Source organism: Narcine bancroftii, chromosome 8 (assembly GCF_036971445.1).
Source record: "Narcine bancroftii isolate sNarBan1 chromosome 8, sNarBan1.hap1, whole genome shotgun sequence".
Lineage (NCBI taxonomy): Eukaryota > Metazoa > Chordata > Chondrichthyes > Torpediniformes > Narcinidae > Narcine > Narcine bancroftii.
Window position 1 is genome coordinate 12,687,643 of NC_091476.1, and position 20,480 is coordinate 12,708,122.

At 40.3% G+C, this 20,480-nt stretch overlaps 1 protein-coding gene across 5 annotated transcripts in view; it reads left to right on the forward strand.

Annotated features, from left to right (window-relative positions):
* The window catches only part of stag2b (STAG2 cohesin complex component b), a 133,326-nt gene that overhangs the window by 53,837 nt on the left and 59,009 nt on the right, over positions 1–20,480 (forward strand). For all 5 annotated transcript variants that reach the window (XM_069892924.1, XM_069892925.1, XM_069892921.1 and 2 more), the window contains exons 3-7: positions 4,778–4,862; positions 14,128–14,292; positions 15,321–15,417; positions 17,181–17,257; positions 17,941–18,145. In XM_069892924.1, the coding sequence (XP_069749025.1) occupies positions 4,778–4,862; positions 14,128–14,292; positions 15,321–15,417; positions 17,181–17,257; positions 17,941–18,145 (629 nt within the window). The remainder of the gene's footprint in view (positions 1–4,777; positions 4,863–14,127; positions 14,293–15,320; positions 15,418–17,180; positions 17,258–17,940; positions 18,146–20,480) is intronic.

Below are 20,480 nucleotides of genomic sequence, written 5' to 3' on the forward strand. Positions count from 1 at the left end.
CCCCAACCAGCATTGTCTGTATTCTGAGATTTCCTGCTTTTGGCTCATTCTGCTTATTCCTTAAAGAAGGGCTCAGGCCCGAAATGTCAGCAATATTTCTTTGTCTCCTAAGGACACTGAAAGACAGGCTGAGTTCCTCCAGCATTTCACTGTGTTTTTATTTCATGCATTTAAGCTCACTTTTGGATCTTCATGTAATGGTTATAAAACATCTACTTTATATCAAACCCCTTTGTAACCAGTTCAGAGGCACACCCATTCTAGCTCTTCACCAAGCACCTCCCCCCAGCCCTTGGGCAACTTGACATGTTTCTCCCCCCCCCCCCCACCCAACCTGGGCCTTTGGCCACCAGCTCTTTCTCCTACTGCTGTATTTAACCCTCATCAGAACACGACACTGCCGAACATGAAGGACAAGACGGTGGAACACGACACTGCCGAACATGAAGGACAAGACGGTGGAACACGACACTGCCGAACATGAAGGACAAGACGGCAGAACATGACATTGCCGAACATGAAGAACTACTTCATGTTGACAGAAGTTTGATACCTGCTAAGGGAGAAGCAGAGGTGAATAACTGGATTTGATTTCCATGTGGTATTTCCTCTAAACACAGTGCATCAGTGTGAGAGGGGTCCCAGTCAAGCTGACTTGTTTCATCCAAACAAGTGGAAAAGATTATTTATCTTGGAGATGGTGGCAAGACATTGGGTGTCGGGAAGTGAGTCATTTGTTCTGGGATACCAGGCTTCTGGGTGTTAGGTTAAATTGTTCTGAATGTAACATGGCTCTTATTTTATGAATTTTATTAAGTGCGGATATAATCTTAAAAAACAAAATTAAGGACAGACAACAGAAATCGTATTAAAAACATTCATCTGAAAGCTTGTGTTTTTTTTTGTATTTTACTTAGCAGAGTATCTAACTACTCAGCTTTATACATAAAATGATCTTCTTCTCCAATTCATCTCTATTGTATATTTTTAAAATTGTGGTTATTTCAAGAGCATGTTTTTGCTTTTCTGTCGAGGTCCTTGAACAATGTGTGATTTGAATGTCAAAATAAATTGCTTTGGAAATAAGGTCAGGAAATTATTCCATTGTTGTTTGTGCTGTTTAAAAATTGATTTTTAAGTAGCTCCACTACAAATTTTTGCCACTATTCACAAAACAGTCTGCTGGTAATGACTTAGATTTGGCTAACATGGTTAATAGTGATGTGGCCAAACTTCTATTTATATATAGTAAAACCCTCGTTATCTGGAATTTAAGCAATCGGGAAAAAAGAAATCACTGAAAGTAAATAGGTAAAAAAATGTGGAAGTTTAAAATTGGCACACCTTGCTGTTAGTTGGCCAATCTACACAATTGCAAGCAACCAGAAAATTCACTTGTCTGCCATCCATTATCTCCTAAAAACTGATCAGCAAATTCCAAGACCTGGGAGTTAACACCCCATTGTATAATTGGATCATGAATTTTCTCACCTCCAGACCATAATCAGTGGTGATTGGCAAGAACATCTCCTCAATCTCTCATAGTACGGGAGTACCACAGGGTTGTATTCTTAGTCCCCTGCACTCCTCACGTCACACCTGTGACTGTGTGGCGTGGTACAACAATAACACCATCTACACATTTGGCAGTGATACCACGGTAATTGGTTATATTAAGAAAGGTGAAGAATCAGCATACAGGAGGGAGATTGAAAACTTGGCTGAATGGTGCACCAATAACAATCTCGCATTCAAAAGGCCTTTTTTTTGTGCAACCCACATTAAAGCCAGCTCAACAAAAAAAGTGAATTTACCTTTACATGGAGAAGGCATATAAGGCTGATCCAGCGTTACCTTCATGGTACAGTATCGGGAGCCGTCTTCCGGAACTGAGGGAGGTGGAGCGAGTGGTGCAGTAGCGCTGCCCATTGCCGTGGTATCATTCATATGTGCCAGCAAGTGAAAAATTAATACAGACATTCTTTGGCTTGGCTTCGTGGACGAAGATTTATGGAGGGGTAATGTCCACGTCAGCTGCAGGCTTGTTTGTGGCTGACAAGTCCGATGTGGGACAGGCAAACACGGTTGCAAGGGAAAATTGGTCGATTGGGGTTGGGTGTTGGGTTTTTCCTCCTTTGTCTTTTGTCAGTGAGGTGGGCTCTGCAATCTTCTTCAAAGGAGGTTGCTGCCCGCCGAACTGTGAGGCGCCAAGATGCACGGTTGGAGGCGATATCAGCCCACTGGCGGTGGTCAATGTGGCAGGCACCAAGAGATTTCTTTAGGCAGTCCTTGTACCTCTTCTTTGGTGCACCTCTGTCTCGGTGGCCAGTGGAGAGAGCGCCATAGAACACGATCTTGGGAAGGCGATGGTCCTCCATTCTGGAGACGTGACCTACCCAGCGCAGTTGGATCTTCAGCAGCATGGATTCGATGCTGTCAGCCTCTGCCATCTCGAGTACAAACATTACCTCCCATCCAAAAGAACAAAATTTTGTAGCCATCACTAATATGAACAGAGTAATGGTATGATTTATGTGAGTCATGGGCTGATGACATAATTGTGACATCATCTGCCCATGCTTTCGCAGCCACTTAGAGCGGCGTTGCCTTCACGGAGGATGTGGAGTGACCTTGCTCCACCTCTGAGTGGTCCCCCAGGCGGATTGGAGTTCGCCTGCTGAATTCGCCCTTAGAGCTTTCTTGAATGTAAATGAAGCGATGTAAAGGCGGAGAATATCTGCCTTACATTTGTGGGTTCCCCCCCCCACTATAGTAAGGTCTAATGCCACCAAAATCAAGGAGCTGATTGTTGATTTCAGGAAGGGAAAACCAGAAATGTACAAAGCAGTGATTATTTGGGGATCAGAGGTGGAGAGGGTGAAGGAGTCACTATCTTAGAGGATCATTCCTGGATCCAACACATTAATAGCATCGGGAAGAAAGCACGTCAGTGCCTCTACTTCCTCAGGAGTCTGTGAAGGTTTTGTAAGACACCAGAAACCCTCGAAAATCTTATATGTGTGGTGGAAAGTGTGCTCACTGGCTGCATCACGGACACCAATACCCCTGAGCGTAAAGCCCTCCAAAAGCCCAGGACATCAAAGGCAAAACTCTCCCCACAATCAAGAATGTCAATAGGGAATGCTGCCATCAGAGAACAGCAGCAATCAAGGTTCCACACCACTTAACACACTCTTCTCACTGCTACCATCAGGAAAGAGGTATAGCTGTCACAAGACTTGCACTGCCAGGTTCAAGAAAAGCTGCTACCCCTCTACCATCAGACTCAACAATAAACTCAAATTGGGACTCACTTAAGGACTTTTGTGCACCTCGTTCATTTTTAAAAATCTCTATTGCACATTCAGTTTGCTTACATTCATTATCTGTTTATAGTTCTTTATTTGTTTACATGTATACATTGTGTGCAGTTTTTCTTTTCATACTACTAATAAGTGGTAATTCTGCATCGCCTGCAGGAAAAAGAATCTCAGGGTTGTGTGATGTCATGTGTGTACTGTGACAATAAATCTGAAATCCACCAATCCCCTCAGGGGCTGAATTCCAGGGGTTTTATGCATATGTAAAATCCCTCACTAAGCCTACCATTGTTCTTTTGATTCATCAATACTTGCAAGTTGTATTTAATATTATTATTGAGTTGTATTCAATCTGTATTCATTTCAATTATGGGCAAGTAGTGTGTTTCTTTGTCATAGAGTTCATGGGACCATTGTCTGTGGTTAATACATTTTTTTCTTCCCTCCTTATATCCCACTTGGAGTTTGTCATGTGATGGGATTAGATATGCAAGTCAAAATAACTGATTGCATTGATGTGAGCCTGAAATTATCAGTTTTGGGTGTGGTTCCTGAAGGATTTCAATGAAGAATATAGATTTTCATTATTCATCACTTGATAATTTCTTAATGTTATATTACATGTACCTAACCTCATACTGATTCTAACATGGAGGAATGATGTTTCATTGGTTCTATTCATTGTATTATGGCTTCTGGTGTTTTGCTGTGTTTATTTCTTCTGCTTTATCTAGATATTTAGTGGAAAGTTCAGTTCCATCCATGAAGCAACTCATTGAATTCAATGTAGATTGTTCGAATGATTACACAATAATACTTTGCTTTGCTTACAGAATGCATTCCCAGGAATGAAGGAATAAAGCTCATAGGCATTAGTGCTTATGGAAACCTGGCATGAAATACAGTTTTATCTTCTAATGTGCCAGGAAACCTGGCAATTCCAGATTAGTGAAAACACAGGGTGATGTGGAGATACTTCATGTGAGAGTTGGTGTTGGGGGAAACTGTCAAAGAGCAGTCTCAGCATTGAAGTGGGGGCTTGGGGTTGCATTCTGGATGGGGCAACAATTATTGATTATTGATGGGAACTGATACCAGCTGCTCCTGTTGACAGATTGCCCAGCCCCTGTGATCTTTCTCAGTCATGTTTCTTGGGTATGAAGGAAACTATTGTCGCTCTCTATTTGTTTGACAGCCGTGTCTTGCCCAGCTTGGACTGTCATTGTGACAGTCATGCCAGTTCACAGTTTGAACAGATATTTACTATGCAATACAGTGAAGGATAGATCTGCAAGTGTTAATTGAAGAACCAAAAACAACATAATGTCTTGCAGGGTTAGTGCTCAGCTTGGTGCCAGTGTACTTAATCTCTTTTGCTGTTAATTTATTATATTGTAGATCTATGTCGATTGCTGGAATTTTATTTGGGAAATTAACTTGACTATATCTCTTAACAGGGAGACTGAAACACATTTCTCCTCGGATACTGATTTTGAGGATTTCGATGGAAAAACTTTCAATCCAATCAAGGTGAAAGACAGTGTAAGTTTAACTTTCAACTTTAATGCTCATCTTTTGGGTGCAATTATGTTGCTGTATTTTCTTTTACCTCTTCATTGGCCATTTTCACTTTGTGTCCATAAATCATGGTGTCAAATCTGTTATAAGTCAGCCATTCAGCCCATTGAGTCTGCTTTGCCATTCGATCATGAGCTGAGGCAATCTCTCATTCAGCTCCCTCCCCTGCCTTCTCCCCATAACCTTGGATATCCTGACTATTCAGATACCTATCAATTTCTGCTTAAATGTACCCAACAACTTGTACTACACAGCTGCTCATGGTAGAAAATTCCATAGTTTCACTACTCTTTGGCATCTCTGTTTTAAATGGCTACCCTTCAATCCTGAAGTTATGCCCTCTTGTCTAAGATTCCACTTCCATGGGAAACCATTTTGCTACATCTACTCAGTCCAGGCTTTTCAATATTTATTTCAGGTCCTCCTTGTTCTGAACTCCGAAGAGCCATGAAATGTTCCACATAGGCTAATCTATTCCAGCAATCATTTTTGTTAATCTTCTCTGACCCTTCTCCAATGCCAGCACATCCTTTATTAAATAAGGTGCCCTGTGCTCCAAGTGAGGCTAGACCAGTGCCTTTTAAAGCCTCAACATCACATCCATGTTTTTCTATCCTATTCCTCTGGATATGCCAACATTACATTTGCATTTTTCACCACTGACTCAACCTGGAGGCTCATCTTTGGCGTATCCTGCATGAGAACTCTCAATTCCACTTGCATCTCTGAATTTTAAATTTTTCTCCCCCTCCAAATAATAGTCTGTTGTTTTATTCTTTCTACCAAAGTGCCCGACCCGACACTTTGAAACATGACATTTCATTTCCCACTTCTTTGCCCATTCTCCTAATCAGTCGATCTGCAGCCTATCTGTTTCCTCCTCACCACCTGCCCCTCCACCTATCTTTTGCACCATCTGCAAACTTAGCCACAAAGCCATTTATTCTGCAATCCAAATCATTATCATGCAACTTAAAGAGTGGCCCAATGCTAACCCCTACAGAACACCACTGGTAACCGGCAGCCAACCGGTGGAGGGTCCTTCATTTCCACTCTGTTTCCTGCTGATAAGTCATAAGTTCTTGGTTGTCAAGTAGCTTCATGTGTGATACTTTGTCAAAGGCCTTTTGAAAATGCAAATATACAGCCTTCACTGCATCTCCTTTGTTTAGCCTGCTTATGTTTTCCTCAAATATTTGCAGTAGATTTGTCAGGCATGAAGGAATCCGTGCTGACTTTGGCTTATCTTCTGTGAGAGACGGTGACTGTCTGTCTTACAGTAGACAAAGTTAAATGTAGTATTACGTGACAATAATGAAACCTTTACCTTGTAATGCATCTCCATGTTCTCCATACCTCATCCTTGAGACAACTTCCTAACAGGTCTAAAATTTAATTTCTGCTCCTTGTCTCCGTTTTTAAATAGCAGAGATCGTTGCAATTTTCCAGTCCTCTGGAACCATGCCAGAAACGATTGATTCTTGGAAGATCATTCCACACTCTCTATAGCTACTTATTTGAGAATTTGTGGGTATGTTCCAACTAGCCCAGGAGACTTGGAGTATTCAGCTTCCCAAGCAACATCTCTCTGCTGATCATGGCTGCCCTTACCTCTATTCCCTGACACTCCTGAACGTCAAGTATACTGTTAAGTGAAGTCTGATGCAAAATCTCCTTGTCTCCCATTTCACTTTCTCCATTGTCGTTTTCTCTCTCTACTGTTACCTCCTTTGTACTCTCAATATTTCTTCAAAAAGGTTTTGGAATCCTTTTTGGTATTATTTGCTTACTTCCTTTCATAGTTCATCCTTCTTTCTTAGTTGCCTTCTGATTGTGTTTAAAACCTGCCTATCCAATTTTACTTCCTTTTATGCTCTTTTGCTTTCAATTTGGCTTCGACTTCTCTTGTCAGCCACAGTTGTGTTATTTTACCATTGAAATATTTATTTTTTGGAATACAGCTGCCTTGCACTGTGCTTATTTATCGCAGAAACTCCAGCCATTGATGCTTTGCTGTCGTCCCTGCTGATGTGCCTTTCCAATCAACTTTGGCCAGTTTTCCCCTCATACCTCTGTGGTTCCCTTTATTCCACTGGTATACTGACACATCTAATTTCAGTTTCTCCCTCTCAAACTGCAGGATAAATTCTGTCAAATTATGATTACTGCCTTCAGTTCCCATATTAACTTATTTCACGATACAAATTCCAAAGGGATTCAATAAATTCTTTTTCTTGAGATCCAGCATCAGCTAGGTTTTTTCAAATCAATCTGCATATTGAAATCATTCATGATTATTGTAACATGGCCCTTTTTGCATACATTCTCTGTATTTCCTCTGTCCTTTGCACACACTGTCATGATAATGACGAGAAGCGACGACAATATCGCAGGTAGGCCGAAACGAAACCGGAAAGTGCCCAAACGATACGAAGACTTTGTGCCATAATTTTAATAAGAACTTTGGGACAGTATTTTAATCTTATATCATAAAGTGCATGTATGAGTGCTGTAGGAAGTAAATTTTATGTAGTTGAGTTATAGTATTACCATTAGTTATGATGTTTGTATGTTTCCGAGGGATATTGGTAAGTGAAGGTAAAGTTTATTTCTGATTAAAGGAGGGATGTCATGATAATGAATATGTATGAGATGTACCGGAAGTCACGTGGTATGAGAGAGAGATAAGAACACAAGCAGGAGAACAAAGGAAACGGGAGAATAAAGACACTCAGAAGTTTACCTGATAAACTTGTGTTTAATGTTTTATTAACTTCACATTTCGGACCACAAATGTGACATTGGCGACGAGGATGGGATAAGCTTGAAGAAAATTAAAGACTAAACAAGATTACAGAGGATTACAGACAACTTCAAGGTGATAAGAATTTTCTCTGTGACTCAGTACTTTTGGGGCTGGAATATTTCCTCATGGCTGGTGCAGACAGTGACTTTCTAACACATAGTGGAATTGTTCATTTTGACCCAACGGGTGATGCAAGCACTGTAAGTGTGAAGTGGAAGGCATGGCTGGAAGAATTTGAATCCTACGCTGACAGTCGTGGCCTATTTCTATATACCGGTACAGTTGAACAAAAAGCGCAGAGAAGGGCGTTACTTCTTTTCACTGCAGGACCCTCAGTTCGGGAAACGTTTAAGACACTTTTGAATACTGGAAGAAAGGATGAGTACCAGAAAGCGGTAGATGCATTAAATGCACACTATGTAGTGACACCGAATGCTACATTTCAACGCCATTTGTTTCGGAGAACGAGACAAGAAGATGGCCAGACAATTGCTCAGTACGTGACGAGACTACGCCAGCTAGCTGTTGGATGCAATTACATGCCAGCTGATTTGGACAACCAATTATTGGATCAAGTCATACAGCACTGCAGATCAGATAAACTTAGAAGACGTCTACTGGAAAGAGGGAGTGAGTTGGAACTCACTGATGCTTTAACCATTGCTGCTGCATTAGAAGCTGTTGAAGGGCAATTTCATACCATGACCCTGAAAGACAACTCAAGCCAGCAAATTAAGAGGCTCTCACATCGCCATAATCAGCCAAGATATACGTTGACACAGGACGTGGAGTGTTATCGATGTGGAAACCGAGGTCACTTTGGAAAAGACCCATATTGCCCGGCCAAAGGCAAAGTTTGCAGAAAGTGTGGAGGTAAGGACCACTTTGCAAAGAAGTGCAAAAGCAAGTCCAATGCAGACCAGAAGAGGAAGAATACAACTTCCAAAGGCAAAGTCTGGAGGAAAGGAAAGTGTCCTGGAAAGAAAGATACCATTCGCCAGATAGACGGTGACGATGATGATACCCAGGAGGAACAGAGTTGTTACCAATTTACGTTGAATGAAGGACATCATGAGAAGGTCCCAGTGATCATTGGTGGAGTGACAGTGCAGGTCATTGTAGACTCAGGCAGTGACAGTAATGTGATTGATCAACATTTATGGGAGAAGTTGAAAAGGAAAAAGATTATCTGTACCTCAAAGAAGTGTTCCAAGAAACTGTATCCATACACAGCAACAAAGCCATTGCAAACCATTGGATGTTTTACTGCAACTGTTGAAGCTGGAGATAAGTACACTGAAGCAGAGTTTATGGTCATAGAAGAGAGGGGAGAACCATTGCTGAGTAGAAGCACAGAGCAAGACCTGGCAATACTTCATATTGGAGCTTGTGTCAATTCAATTCAGTCATACGAGGATATGAAGCAAGAATTCCCCGCAGTCTTCCAAGGAGTAGGAAAGCTGAAAGGTCGACAATTGAAGCTAGCGGTAGATGAAACGGTCAAACCCAAGGCACAACCAATGCGCCAAACTCCGTTTTGACTTCGTGGGAAAGTCGAAGCCAAAATTAAACAATTGATTGAACAAGACATTATTGAACTGGTGGAACATTCGACACAATGGGTCAGTCCCGTAGTGATTGTGCCCAAACCAAAGGGTGACATAAGACTATGTGTTGACATGAGAATGGCCAATGAAGCTATAATTAGAGAATGACACCCTATACCAACAGTGGAGGAAATACTTCAAGAACTAACTGAAATGGGGCTATCATCAATTAGAGCTGGATCCAGGTTCCCGAGATGTAACTACATTTGTGACTCACTGTGGATTGTATCGTTACAAGAGACTATCATTTGGAATTAATGCAGCTTCGGAGATCTACCATATGAGATCTACAGTATGAAATCCATCGAGTGATTCAAGGCATTCCTGGAGTGGCCAACATTTCTGACGACATCATAGTCCATGCACCAACGAAGGAAGAGCATGACAAATGGTTGAGGCGTGTACTATCTAGACTACAGGAGGCAGGCCTTACCGTGAATGGAAACAAGTGCCAGTTCGGTGTGTCAGAAATGGACTTCATGGGACACAGACTTACACGGAAAGGACTAAACCCTGCAGAGGCCAAGGTGAAAGCTATTGCAGAGGCACGTGCACCTCAGAATGCAACAGAGGTGAGGAGTTTCCTGGGATTGGTCAATTTTTGTGCAAAGTTCATTCCTAATTTCGCTACAGTGGCAGAACCTCTAAGGAAACTAACCAGGAAAGGTGTACCATTTCATTTTGGATCTGAGCAGAAGAAAGCGTTCACAGCGCTGAAGCAAAGCCTGACAGATGCAAAAACTCTTGGATATTACGATCCGGCGGCATCAACCAAAGTCATAGCGGATGCCAGCCCAATTGGTTTAGGAGCTGTGTTGGTCCAGATGCATGATGGAGGACCAAGAATCATTGCCTATGCCAGCAGATCGTTATCAGATGTGGAAAGAAGATACTCTCAGACAGAGAAAGAAGCACTCGGACTTGTATGGGCCTGTGAGAGGTTCCATGCATATTTATACGGCATTGAATTTGAACTCATCACAGATCATAAGCCATTAGAGGTGATCTATGCACCTAGATCCAAACCATGTGCCAGAATAGAGAGATGGGTACTCAGACTACAACCCTACAAATATAAAGTAATCCACATAGCAGGGAAAGCAAACATTGCTGATCCGCTGTCCAGATTGCTGAAGGATGGAGGTCCACATTCCAAGTCAGAATTTGGAACAGAAACAGAGAGCTTTGTACGCTTCGTAGCTATTCAGGCAACACCGAAAGCTGTGACTACGAAGGAAGTCGAGAGAGAATCCGAACGTGATCCAGAACTCAGGGAAGTAAGAGAATGCATACAGAGTGGACAATGGGACAGGTGTACTCACAAGGCTTACATTCCCATTAGAGACGAACTTTGTTGCATCGGACAGTGTGTATTAAGAGGTTGCAGATTGGTGATACCGCAAAGATTGAGACCGAGGATCGTATCCTTAGCGCATGAAGGACACCTAGGTATTGTTGGTACCAAGCAAAACCTCAGGACCAAGGTATGGTGGCCAGGTTGTGATAAAGACGCAGAGAAATTTGTTAAAACTTGTCACGGATGTCAAATCACAAGTAGGAGTAATCCGCCAGAACCGATCCGGAGTACGCAACTTCCGACAGGACCATGGATCGACGTAGCTGTTGATTTTCTTGGACCTTTACCGACGGGTGAATCAATTATGGTAGTGATAGATTACTACAGTAGATACTATGAGTACGTGGTGTTGAAGTCCACAACCACTGAAAAAACAAGACAAGCATTAGCAGAGATATTCGCAAGATATGGATTACCTGTTACATTTTATTCTGACAATGGTCCACAATTCATTTCAGAGACATTTGCGGAATACATGAGGACCACAGGTATCCACCATCATAAAGTAACTCCGAAATGGCCGCAAGCCAATGGAGAAGTAGAGAGACAAAATCAGTCCATTGAAAAACGATTGAGGATTGCACATGCAGAAGGACAAAATTGGCGAGAAGCATTGCTATCTTATGTGGCTGTCTATCGAGCAACGCCACATACAACTACTGGAAAAAGTCCTGCAGAAGCATTTTTTGGGAGAAAAATCCGCACCAAAATGCCAGAAATAAAGGAAATCCGAGTCGACCAGGAGATGAGGGACCACGATGCTGAAAAGAAAGGTGCAGCAAAGCTGTACACAGATTCGAAACGTGGAGCCAAGTACTCAGACATCATGCCAGGAGATAATGTTCTAGTGAGGCATGAAACTGGTGGTAAGCTAGACACATCTTATTACCATCAACCCTATACTGTCGTATCCAGAAGCGGCAGTATGGTGACAGTCAAGTCTCCGACTGGAGTACTGTATAAGAGAAATGTATCAGGTGTAAAAAGGTACCAGTCCAGAGATACATCGAGCGAAGTGGTTGAAAGGCCAATACGAGATGCTGAAACTGAGAGACCTGATGATGTTCCAGAGGCAGTTACCAGCGCTCCTGATGAAGTGACTAGAGCGCCAGAAACACCCGAAGCCGTGGCGAGCAGTATTTCCGATGCCGAGAGTGAACAACCGAGAAGCGACGACAATATCGCAGGCAGGCCGAAACGAAACCGGAAAGTGCCCAAACGATACGAAGACTTTGTGCCATAATTTTAATAAGAACTTTGGGACAGTATTTTAATCTTATATCATAAAGTGCATGTATGAGTGCTGTAGGAAGTAAATTTTATGTAGTTGAGTTATAGTATTACCATTAGTTATGATGTTTGTATGTTTCCGAGGGATATTGGTAAGTGAAGGTAAAGTTTATTTCTGATTAAAGGAGGGATGTCATGATAATGAATATGTATGAGATGTACCGGAAGTCACGTGGTATGAGAGAGAGATAAGAACACAAGCAGGAGAACAAAGGAAACCGGAGAATAAAGACACTCAGAAGTTTACCTGATAAACTTGTGTTTAATGTTTTATTAACTTCACATTTCGGGCCACAAATGTGACAACCACGTCCTCGCTACTGTTTGGAAGCCTGTATATAACTCCCATCAGGGTCTTTTTCCGTCACTTTATCAAATGCCACTTGGAAGCCCAGCTCTGATATACACACAACTTTTTTCCTCATTATCTGTCTTTGTTACCTGATCCAAAAAAAAAGTGTAGATGCTTGAAATTTTCTTTTGAGAAATTTGTGTTTGGAGTCAGAATCTTACAACACAGGAACAAGCCATTAGACCCACTGTCTACACTGACAGTTGCACCCATTTTTTCCGGTACCATTACTTGCACCAACTTCTGTGCCTTGACAATTAATATCTAGGTCTGGGCACTATTTAAATGTGAGAATATCTGCACCAGTATCTCAGCAGCAGATTCCAGCCAGTCTTGAGAAAAAAGAATTCTCCTCTTTGCCTCACTTTAAATTTGTACCCACTTGTTTCAGGCAAACCATGGGAAAAATATTCTTGCTCTTGATCCTCTTTGTCCCCTATACCTCTTGGGTACCTCCTCTGCTCCAGGGAAAACAAATCTACCCTGTTCATTCTCTCCTTACCACTGAAGTGCTCCAATCTGGGCAGTATCTTGGGAATCTCTTTTGCATCCTCCTCTGATTTCTTTATCACATGAAGAGGGAGATGGGAGGTGAGGTCCTCAATAATTGCATAAAGAAGTATGCTGTGAAAATTTATTAGTGTAAAGGTTGTTAAGTCCCTAGTTCTGATGAAATGTTTTCCATGGCACTGAATTAAATGGTGCAAGTTAAAGCAAATACATTTGTCACAATTTATTCAAATTTTCTGGAGACTGGACAGGTTCCAGAGAGAGCAAATGCAAGACCACAATTTTGAGAAAGGGGGTAGGTAAAAGGCAGTTAACTGTACGCCAGTGAGATTGAAAAATGCTTGAAACTATTATTTAAGGAATAAACAAATCTTGGTAGAAATTTGTTCCATCAGGCAGACGTTGTACGGATTCAGGATGGGCAGAATGTGTTAAACTAATTTACTTGAGTTCTTTGAGGAAATAATGAGCCTAGTGAATAGAGGAGAACAGCTGGATATGGTATACTTGGGATTTCCAGAAGGCTTTCCATAAGGTGCCGCACAAAAGACCTTGTAAGATAAGGATGGCCAGAGTTATGTATAATGTATGAGCATGGATTTGTTACCAATTAAAGATAGTTTTCTTTTTTACAAAATACCATATGCATTTGGATTAAGTTTGAAATATCAAGTTTGTGATATGTTTGCTAAGTGTTTTTATATTAAATAAAATATTTATATATAAAAAAAAAAGACAGAGTTGGGATGAATGGGTGTTTCTCTGCTTGACAATTAATGGAATGATTAGCTGCAGCGATTGGTGCTCAGCCCATAACTTCACAATATACATTATTTGGAGGAGGAGACAAAGTTGAGCATATCGAAGTTTGCTGACGATACTTAATTGAGTGGAACAAAGAGTTAACATTTCTTCATAGCCCCAAAAACAATGCCCTGATCTTTTGCCTTATCCCTTCTGTAATGTAGTTACCCATGGTTTATGGTAAAATTTCTAAATCCTGGGGGTTGAGTTCATCTTACTTATGAGACTTTCTCATTTTCCAAAATATAATAGGTGGCCTGGAAAAGTAGCCGACTTGGTTGATGCATCTTGTCAATTAGTTTTTGAGAAAACAATTTAATTAAAATACTAGTATGAATTACTATTTATCACCAACTTGAGTTATGCTTAGCTTTTTGTATAAACCAAATGATCATTTAAATTCACTGGGGTTCTTTTTTTTCCTCTTCATGCAAATGTTCAATGTAGTTTTCCTACATTTTTATATCACTAATATGTTTGAATAAAGGTCTTTTTACTTCCAGTCAGGGAAGAAAATTAAAAAAGCCCTTGGAGAGAAAGGAAAAAGTGGAAATGGTGCAAAATCTGCAACAGGCATGAACCGGATGAATGGGCATCACCAACAGAATGGGGGAGTGGAAAACATGATGCTATTCGAAGTTGTAAAACTGGGCAAAAGTGCAATGCAGGTAAAAATTGATTGAAAATAAAATTGGTTGAGTGAATTGTGGAAAACTGACTTGAGCTTGTGAAACATTTAGAACCGAACTACCAGTTTTTCATTTGATTTGTCAGAGCAAACAAGAAGTACTATCCTCCATAAAGACAGCTGCGGAATGTCAGTTTTACTTCCCACTCACAGTGAGCGGAAGGGAAGAAACAAACTGCAGGAAGCTTCCAATCTGGGATTAGCTATTTCCAATTCATTTTTGGAATTGGCAAACTAATGAAGCAATAGCAGCATACAAAAATGATAATGAAGGTTATATCACTTAATCAGCTGTGAACCAGTTAATTTTGTGACCTGCCTTGTCATTCGCTGTGCTGAAACTAAACTGATGTGTTCATAGGAGGCCATGTTTACAAACCTATTGTTTATAGAAGGTGTATACATTCCTAAGTCCTTTTGACTATCTCATTCTGCAAAATTATCCCCTCATTACATACCAATGTCAGCTTCACATTATTCCCCTGTTTCTTCATTAGCTCAGCCCCTATCTTTAATCACCCGTGGACCACCCTGTCTTCCTTTCTCAGTGATTTGTGAAATTCCATTTCAGTGCAAGCAATTTGGGTTTGAATCCAGTGTTGTTTGTAAGGAGTTTGTACCTTTACCCTGTCTCTGCGTGGATTTCCTCTGGGTGTTCCAGTTTCCTCCCACATTTCAAATATAAGAGGGTTGTAGATTAATTGGATGATTTGGGCTGCTGGGGCTTGTTAACATGCTGTGTATCTAAATTTAAGTTCGATGCCACTTCCTTCCCTCTCTCTGTTTTCTTTTTTCCAGTGCTTGCCAAAATCTTCTCTCCCTCCCATCTCCCTCCCCAAATGTCCTCATATACTGTCTTCCATTCTTAATTTTTTTTAAATGCTTGGCAATCTTAAAATTACGTCTTAAATTCCAGACTGAAGGAGAAATTGCTTCACAGGCTATCAATATTAATTGTCATCAAGTTAAATTGATATATAATATTTAATATCTGTTTTGTTTTTGTAGTCTGTTGTGGATGACTGGATTGAATCCTACAAACATGACCGGGATATAGCACTTCTTGATCTCATAAATTTTTTCATTCAGTGTTCAGGCTGTAAAGGTGGGTTGTCTTCATTTTGAAAGTGAAATGAGATTTGAATCTGTTGATTTGGATTGTGTCAGAGTATCATTTTTTAATTTTTCCATTGATGTTGATGGAATTTTATCCCAGCAGTGTCCAGAAATTCATTCACCCAACCAATTCAATGAAATGTTGAACTCAGCAGTGAACTTTGGTGGTTATGTTTAATTCATATTTTTTCCCTACCTTACTTTTGAAGGAATTATGTAATTTGTTTTCAACATGCTCTTCAAAATTAGGGGGACATTTTTAAGACAAGTTTTTTTTTTGGAGCATTTTGTTTTGTACTCAAAAGATGGAATTGCACACAGAAGGCAAGTATCAGAACAATTGATTCTTGGACATCAAACAGCATTTCACCTTTGAAGGATGGAAAATATATCAAAACTATCCAAAACATTGGTTTTTCTCGCAGTACTTGAAGAATCAGCGGTTTTTAAAAATCATTTCAAACTTGTTTATTGTAACATTGATGACCGAACTCAGAACCATACATTATTCTCATGAAGGATAGATGGGACTGTTCTGGAATTTACCAAATTTATTTGCTTCCAAACAATTCATTTGTATTCTATGATGTCAGAAAGGCATCCGAAATATAACTTCTAAGATTGCAGCTGTTTGTTTCGTCATTGCATACTGCAACTCTGAGATGCTGCCAAGACCTGTTTATCTGAGTCATTTACTGAAGCAAATCAATTCTTTGTGGCACTGAAATAATAAGAAAAGATGCAAATGAGATGATATTGACTTCATATCACTTCTCCAGTAAAATTTTGTATTTAAAGAGTTACTAAAATTTAAGCAAAATTGTTCCTGCTCAAAGTAGTGGGTAGACTGCCTTTATTTTAAAATGTTGTCAACCATGACAATTTGTTTCTTGCCAACTCTGGGGGGAACCTTAGTCTTCGTCAATTTGGCAAGTGCAATTGTAAAAATACCAGGTCAGAGAAAAGTGTTTTTAAAAAAAAAAGCATAAAGATATTCTGTAACATTCCATAAAATTGTTCTTTCACTTCATTATAGCCCCTTTTCCACTGGCTCCCTGTCACAAGAATTAACCACCTCTACCCCTACTCATATCCTTGGCATTTGCTGATGCCGGCATGCTGATAAAATCAGTGGAAAGTGGACATCATCCCTGGAGATGGTGTCCCAATTAAGGGTGGCCTAGTGGAAATGACAGAAAGTGCTTCTTATACTGGGACACTGCACAGTCAATTAACTCGGATGCCAGTGGAAAAGGGGCTTATTTTTATTGGAGAAGATGGTGTTGTTTCTGGCCTGTCATTTAAAATTGCTGCCTGTGATTCCTGCACACCATCCAGACCCTTTGTCAGGAGAGGAATTATCGATAACATCTGAGTTTCTGACAATGCAATGTTGATGTGAGACTCCATAGTTGAACACATGCAAAACTGGGCAAAATTTTAATTCCTGATTCAGACATTTAACAAATTATAAAAATTTGAAGTATATAACAGTGAAAAAATATGAATGATAGACTTGGAAATACTGGAAAGCATTGGCCTGAAGTAAAGAATTGGGGGAAAATGCTTCACTGACTTTTTCCCTGCCAATCTACAGACCTTGACTCCCCAAAGAAATCAGCGATTTTCGATCCAACAATAGATAAAGTACAATCTGTCTATCAGTTGATCCAAATTGCATGTATAGCAAATGTAATTTATTCCATTGTTTTTTTTTCTTCATTTTTGTGTTCCTCTGACATTGTTTTGCAGGCGTTGTTACTGCTGAGATGTTTCGTCACATGCAGAATTCTGAAATAATTCGTAAAATGACAGAAGAATTTGATGAGGTAATTTAGAAAAAAAACTTCAAAAAGCAAAAAATTTAGATTGAGCTAAGTCTCTGTCCACAGGGTTATACATGATTCAAGTTTCAGGTCCACAATCTGTTGTCTGAACTGATCACTCATTGCTTCTGAAACTTTTTCCTGCACGTGTCAGAATACTTGGCTCATGCTTCAAAGAGACAGTTCAGTCAAAAGTAAGCATAAAATAAGATGAACAGTTAGCCAATTGATTACCATTAGCGACCTGAATTGCTGCCAAAATTACAAAGTCACTTGCACAAAAAATTTGCAATATTGCAGACAGATCAAGCAATGAAAAAAAATCAAAGCACTGTTCAGATATTAAACAGCAGGCATCACTTACAATTTAATTTTGTTAAATAGCACTTTGTTTTTTAAGTTCTAAACGATCAAATGAATAAAGCAAGGCTACATCTAAGGGGGTTGTGAGGTCTTGCAGTAGGTTTAGTGTCAGATGCTGTAGCAATCCTGTTTTGACTCACGGTGGTATTGTACAAAAATTGATTTATAATTTTGTCAGAATTTATAATGTTTTTAAGTGATTAAAAGTTTATGCATTCATTTGAAATTGACAACCGAGATTTATAGACCAATTTGTTATAATTTCTTTGAAATTGTGTGCCTGCATTGTTTTTACTGGTGTGTTTTTTTCCCCCCTACTCAAGGACAGTGGTGATTACCCTCTTACAATGCCTGGTCCACAATGGAAGAAATTCAAGTCCAGTTTCTGTGAATTCATTTCTGTACTTGTACGGCAATGTCAGTACAGTATTATATATGATGAATACATGATGGATACTGTTATCTCCCTGCTGACTGGATTGTCAGACTCTCAAGTTAGAGCATTCAGGCACACCAGCACATTGGCAGGTAGGATATTCACTTCAAAATATGGAGAATTTAAGTTTTTTTTTTGTCACAAAGTGTCCTGTATTGTAAAAATAATTCTGTAACAGATCAACAGGTTGTTTGTAGCATAATGTACAGCAGAAATAAAGCAGAATTTGCAGAGTGTGGAATTCAATGGAAAAGACAATCAGTTGGCACCAAGCAAGGGTAGCATGATCGCACATTTAAGGGGTTCATTCAGGAGTCCAATGGTGGCTGAGGGGATATACTGTCTTTGAGCTTGTCCCTGCATATTTTCACACTCTTAAGACTTTACCACAATGGGAGGAAGAAGGAGAGTGTGTCCATGGTATAATGGGTCCTTCAATATACTCACTGCCTTTCTTTGGCAGCAAGAGATGTAGACTGAGTCCTTGGAGGGGTGTGAAGTTTATCATGTTCTGTGCTGAATTCGCTACTTTCTGTAGTTCGTTCTATTCATGTGCAGAACAGCTTCCTCACTCTGATGTATCTCTTAAATATGCTTTAAATTATGCATCTGCAGATGTTGTTGAGGGAGGGCATGGTGAATTTCAGATTTATTGTCAGATGACATACATGACATCACATTCGACCCTGAGATTCTTTTTCCTGCGGACTAGGTAGAATTACCACTTGTTGGTTGTGCAAACCAAAACTGCACATAATGTGAATGTGTAAACAAATAAAGAAATGTAAACAACTGTGCAATGCAGAGGGGGAAAAATGCAAAAGTAAGATCCTTGATTGAGTTTGTTGAAGAGGAGTCGGATGTGGAAGGATAGCAGTTGTTTCTGAATCTGGTGGTGGGATTCTTGTGGCACCTATACCTCATTCTTGATAATAGCAGCGAGAACAGAATGTGTGCTGGGTGTTATAGATCCTTAATGATTGCTGCTGCTCTCTGACGGCAGTGTTCCCTGCAGATGTTCTCGATGGTGGTAAAGGTTTTGCCTGTGATGTCCTGGGCTGTGTCCACTTCCTTTTCAGGGCTTTATTCTCAGAGTTATTTGGTATCCCCATACCAGACCACGATGCAGCCGGTCAGCACACTTTCCACCTCACATCTGTAGAAATTTGCCAGGGCTTCAGATCCCCCAATGATCACTGGATTGTTCACATCTGGTTTTCCTTTCCTGAAGTCAACAATCAACTCCTTGGTTTTGGAGAGGCCCTTTCAAATTGCCTTGTAAAATGGGGATAACCAAGCAATTTACTATATTTTTAAAAAAATTTTATTTTTCACACCATAAATCACATTAGCCATGATACACACTTTTTCCTTTTCACACATATACAGTGACATTTTCTCCCCCACCCCCCTCCCCCTCCCATCTTGAAGACTCAGGTACAGGGCTATTTGAAAGGGCTGAACCAGGCAAGCCTGGTCAAAATCAACCCAGGTCCAAGTCCTTCAAGGAACCCAGTAAAACTTAACCCGGTGTCCTCCTCTGCCTATTTGAAAGGGGAAATTACTTACCCGGTTACTTTGGAACTTTAAATAGAAAGGGAGCAGAAAGAACACAAGGAACAGGTGTCAATAACCACGTCATCGCAGGGGCGGGATCCCTCAAAATTGCCGGGATGGTGATTTAACAGGAAGGTTAAACTGCTATTTGAAAGGTGCAGGAGGCATACATGACCTAGTAATCTCTCCGGGGTCCCAGGAGGACCACCAGGAGGTGCTGCAATTTGAAAGTGCCTATAGAGTGCAAGGTTGGTGCACCATTTGGTCAACTTTTCAATCTTCCTCTTGTATGCTCACTCCTCACTTTTTTAAAATACAAGCCACTCTCATGGTATCATGAGTAGGTTTGCAGATGGTGGTGGTGTCATACCGAGTCACACAGTCAGAGGGTAAAGCAAGTTGAGTAAAAGGCTCAGAAGGTAGCCCTCTGGTGCTCTGATACTGGATCATAGTAAAATGTTTAATTGTCTTTGATTCTTGCCCATCTGAAAAGCTCTGGGGTAATTTTCATCAATGTACAGATATAATGTGAAATAATTGGCTTAAATGTTTGCTGTTGGAACAATTCTACATTGTTGCTCAAGCATTATTTTTACATTTGCATCTGAATATGTTAAAACATCTTTATCAAATTATTACTTCATTGCTTATGCGATTGTGTCACAGCTTCAGTTGCCCATTTGTTGGAACGGTCACTTGTTGCCTATGTCTTGATTTAGCGTCTTCCTCATAAGCAGACACGCATCTTGGCTCTGTGTCTGGCTAATCTTAATAGGAACTAGCTTTGCCTGTGCATCATGTTTCTGCTTGCTATAAGATGAAAAATAAAAACAATTGAGAAAATAAATCCGGGTTCAAAATGTTTGTATG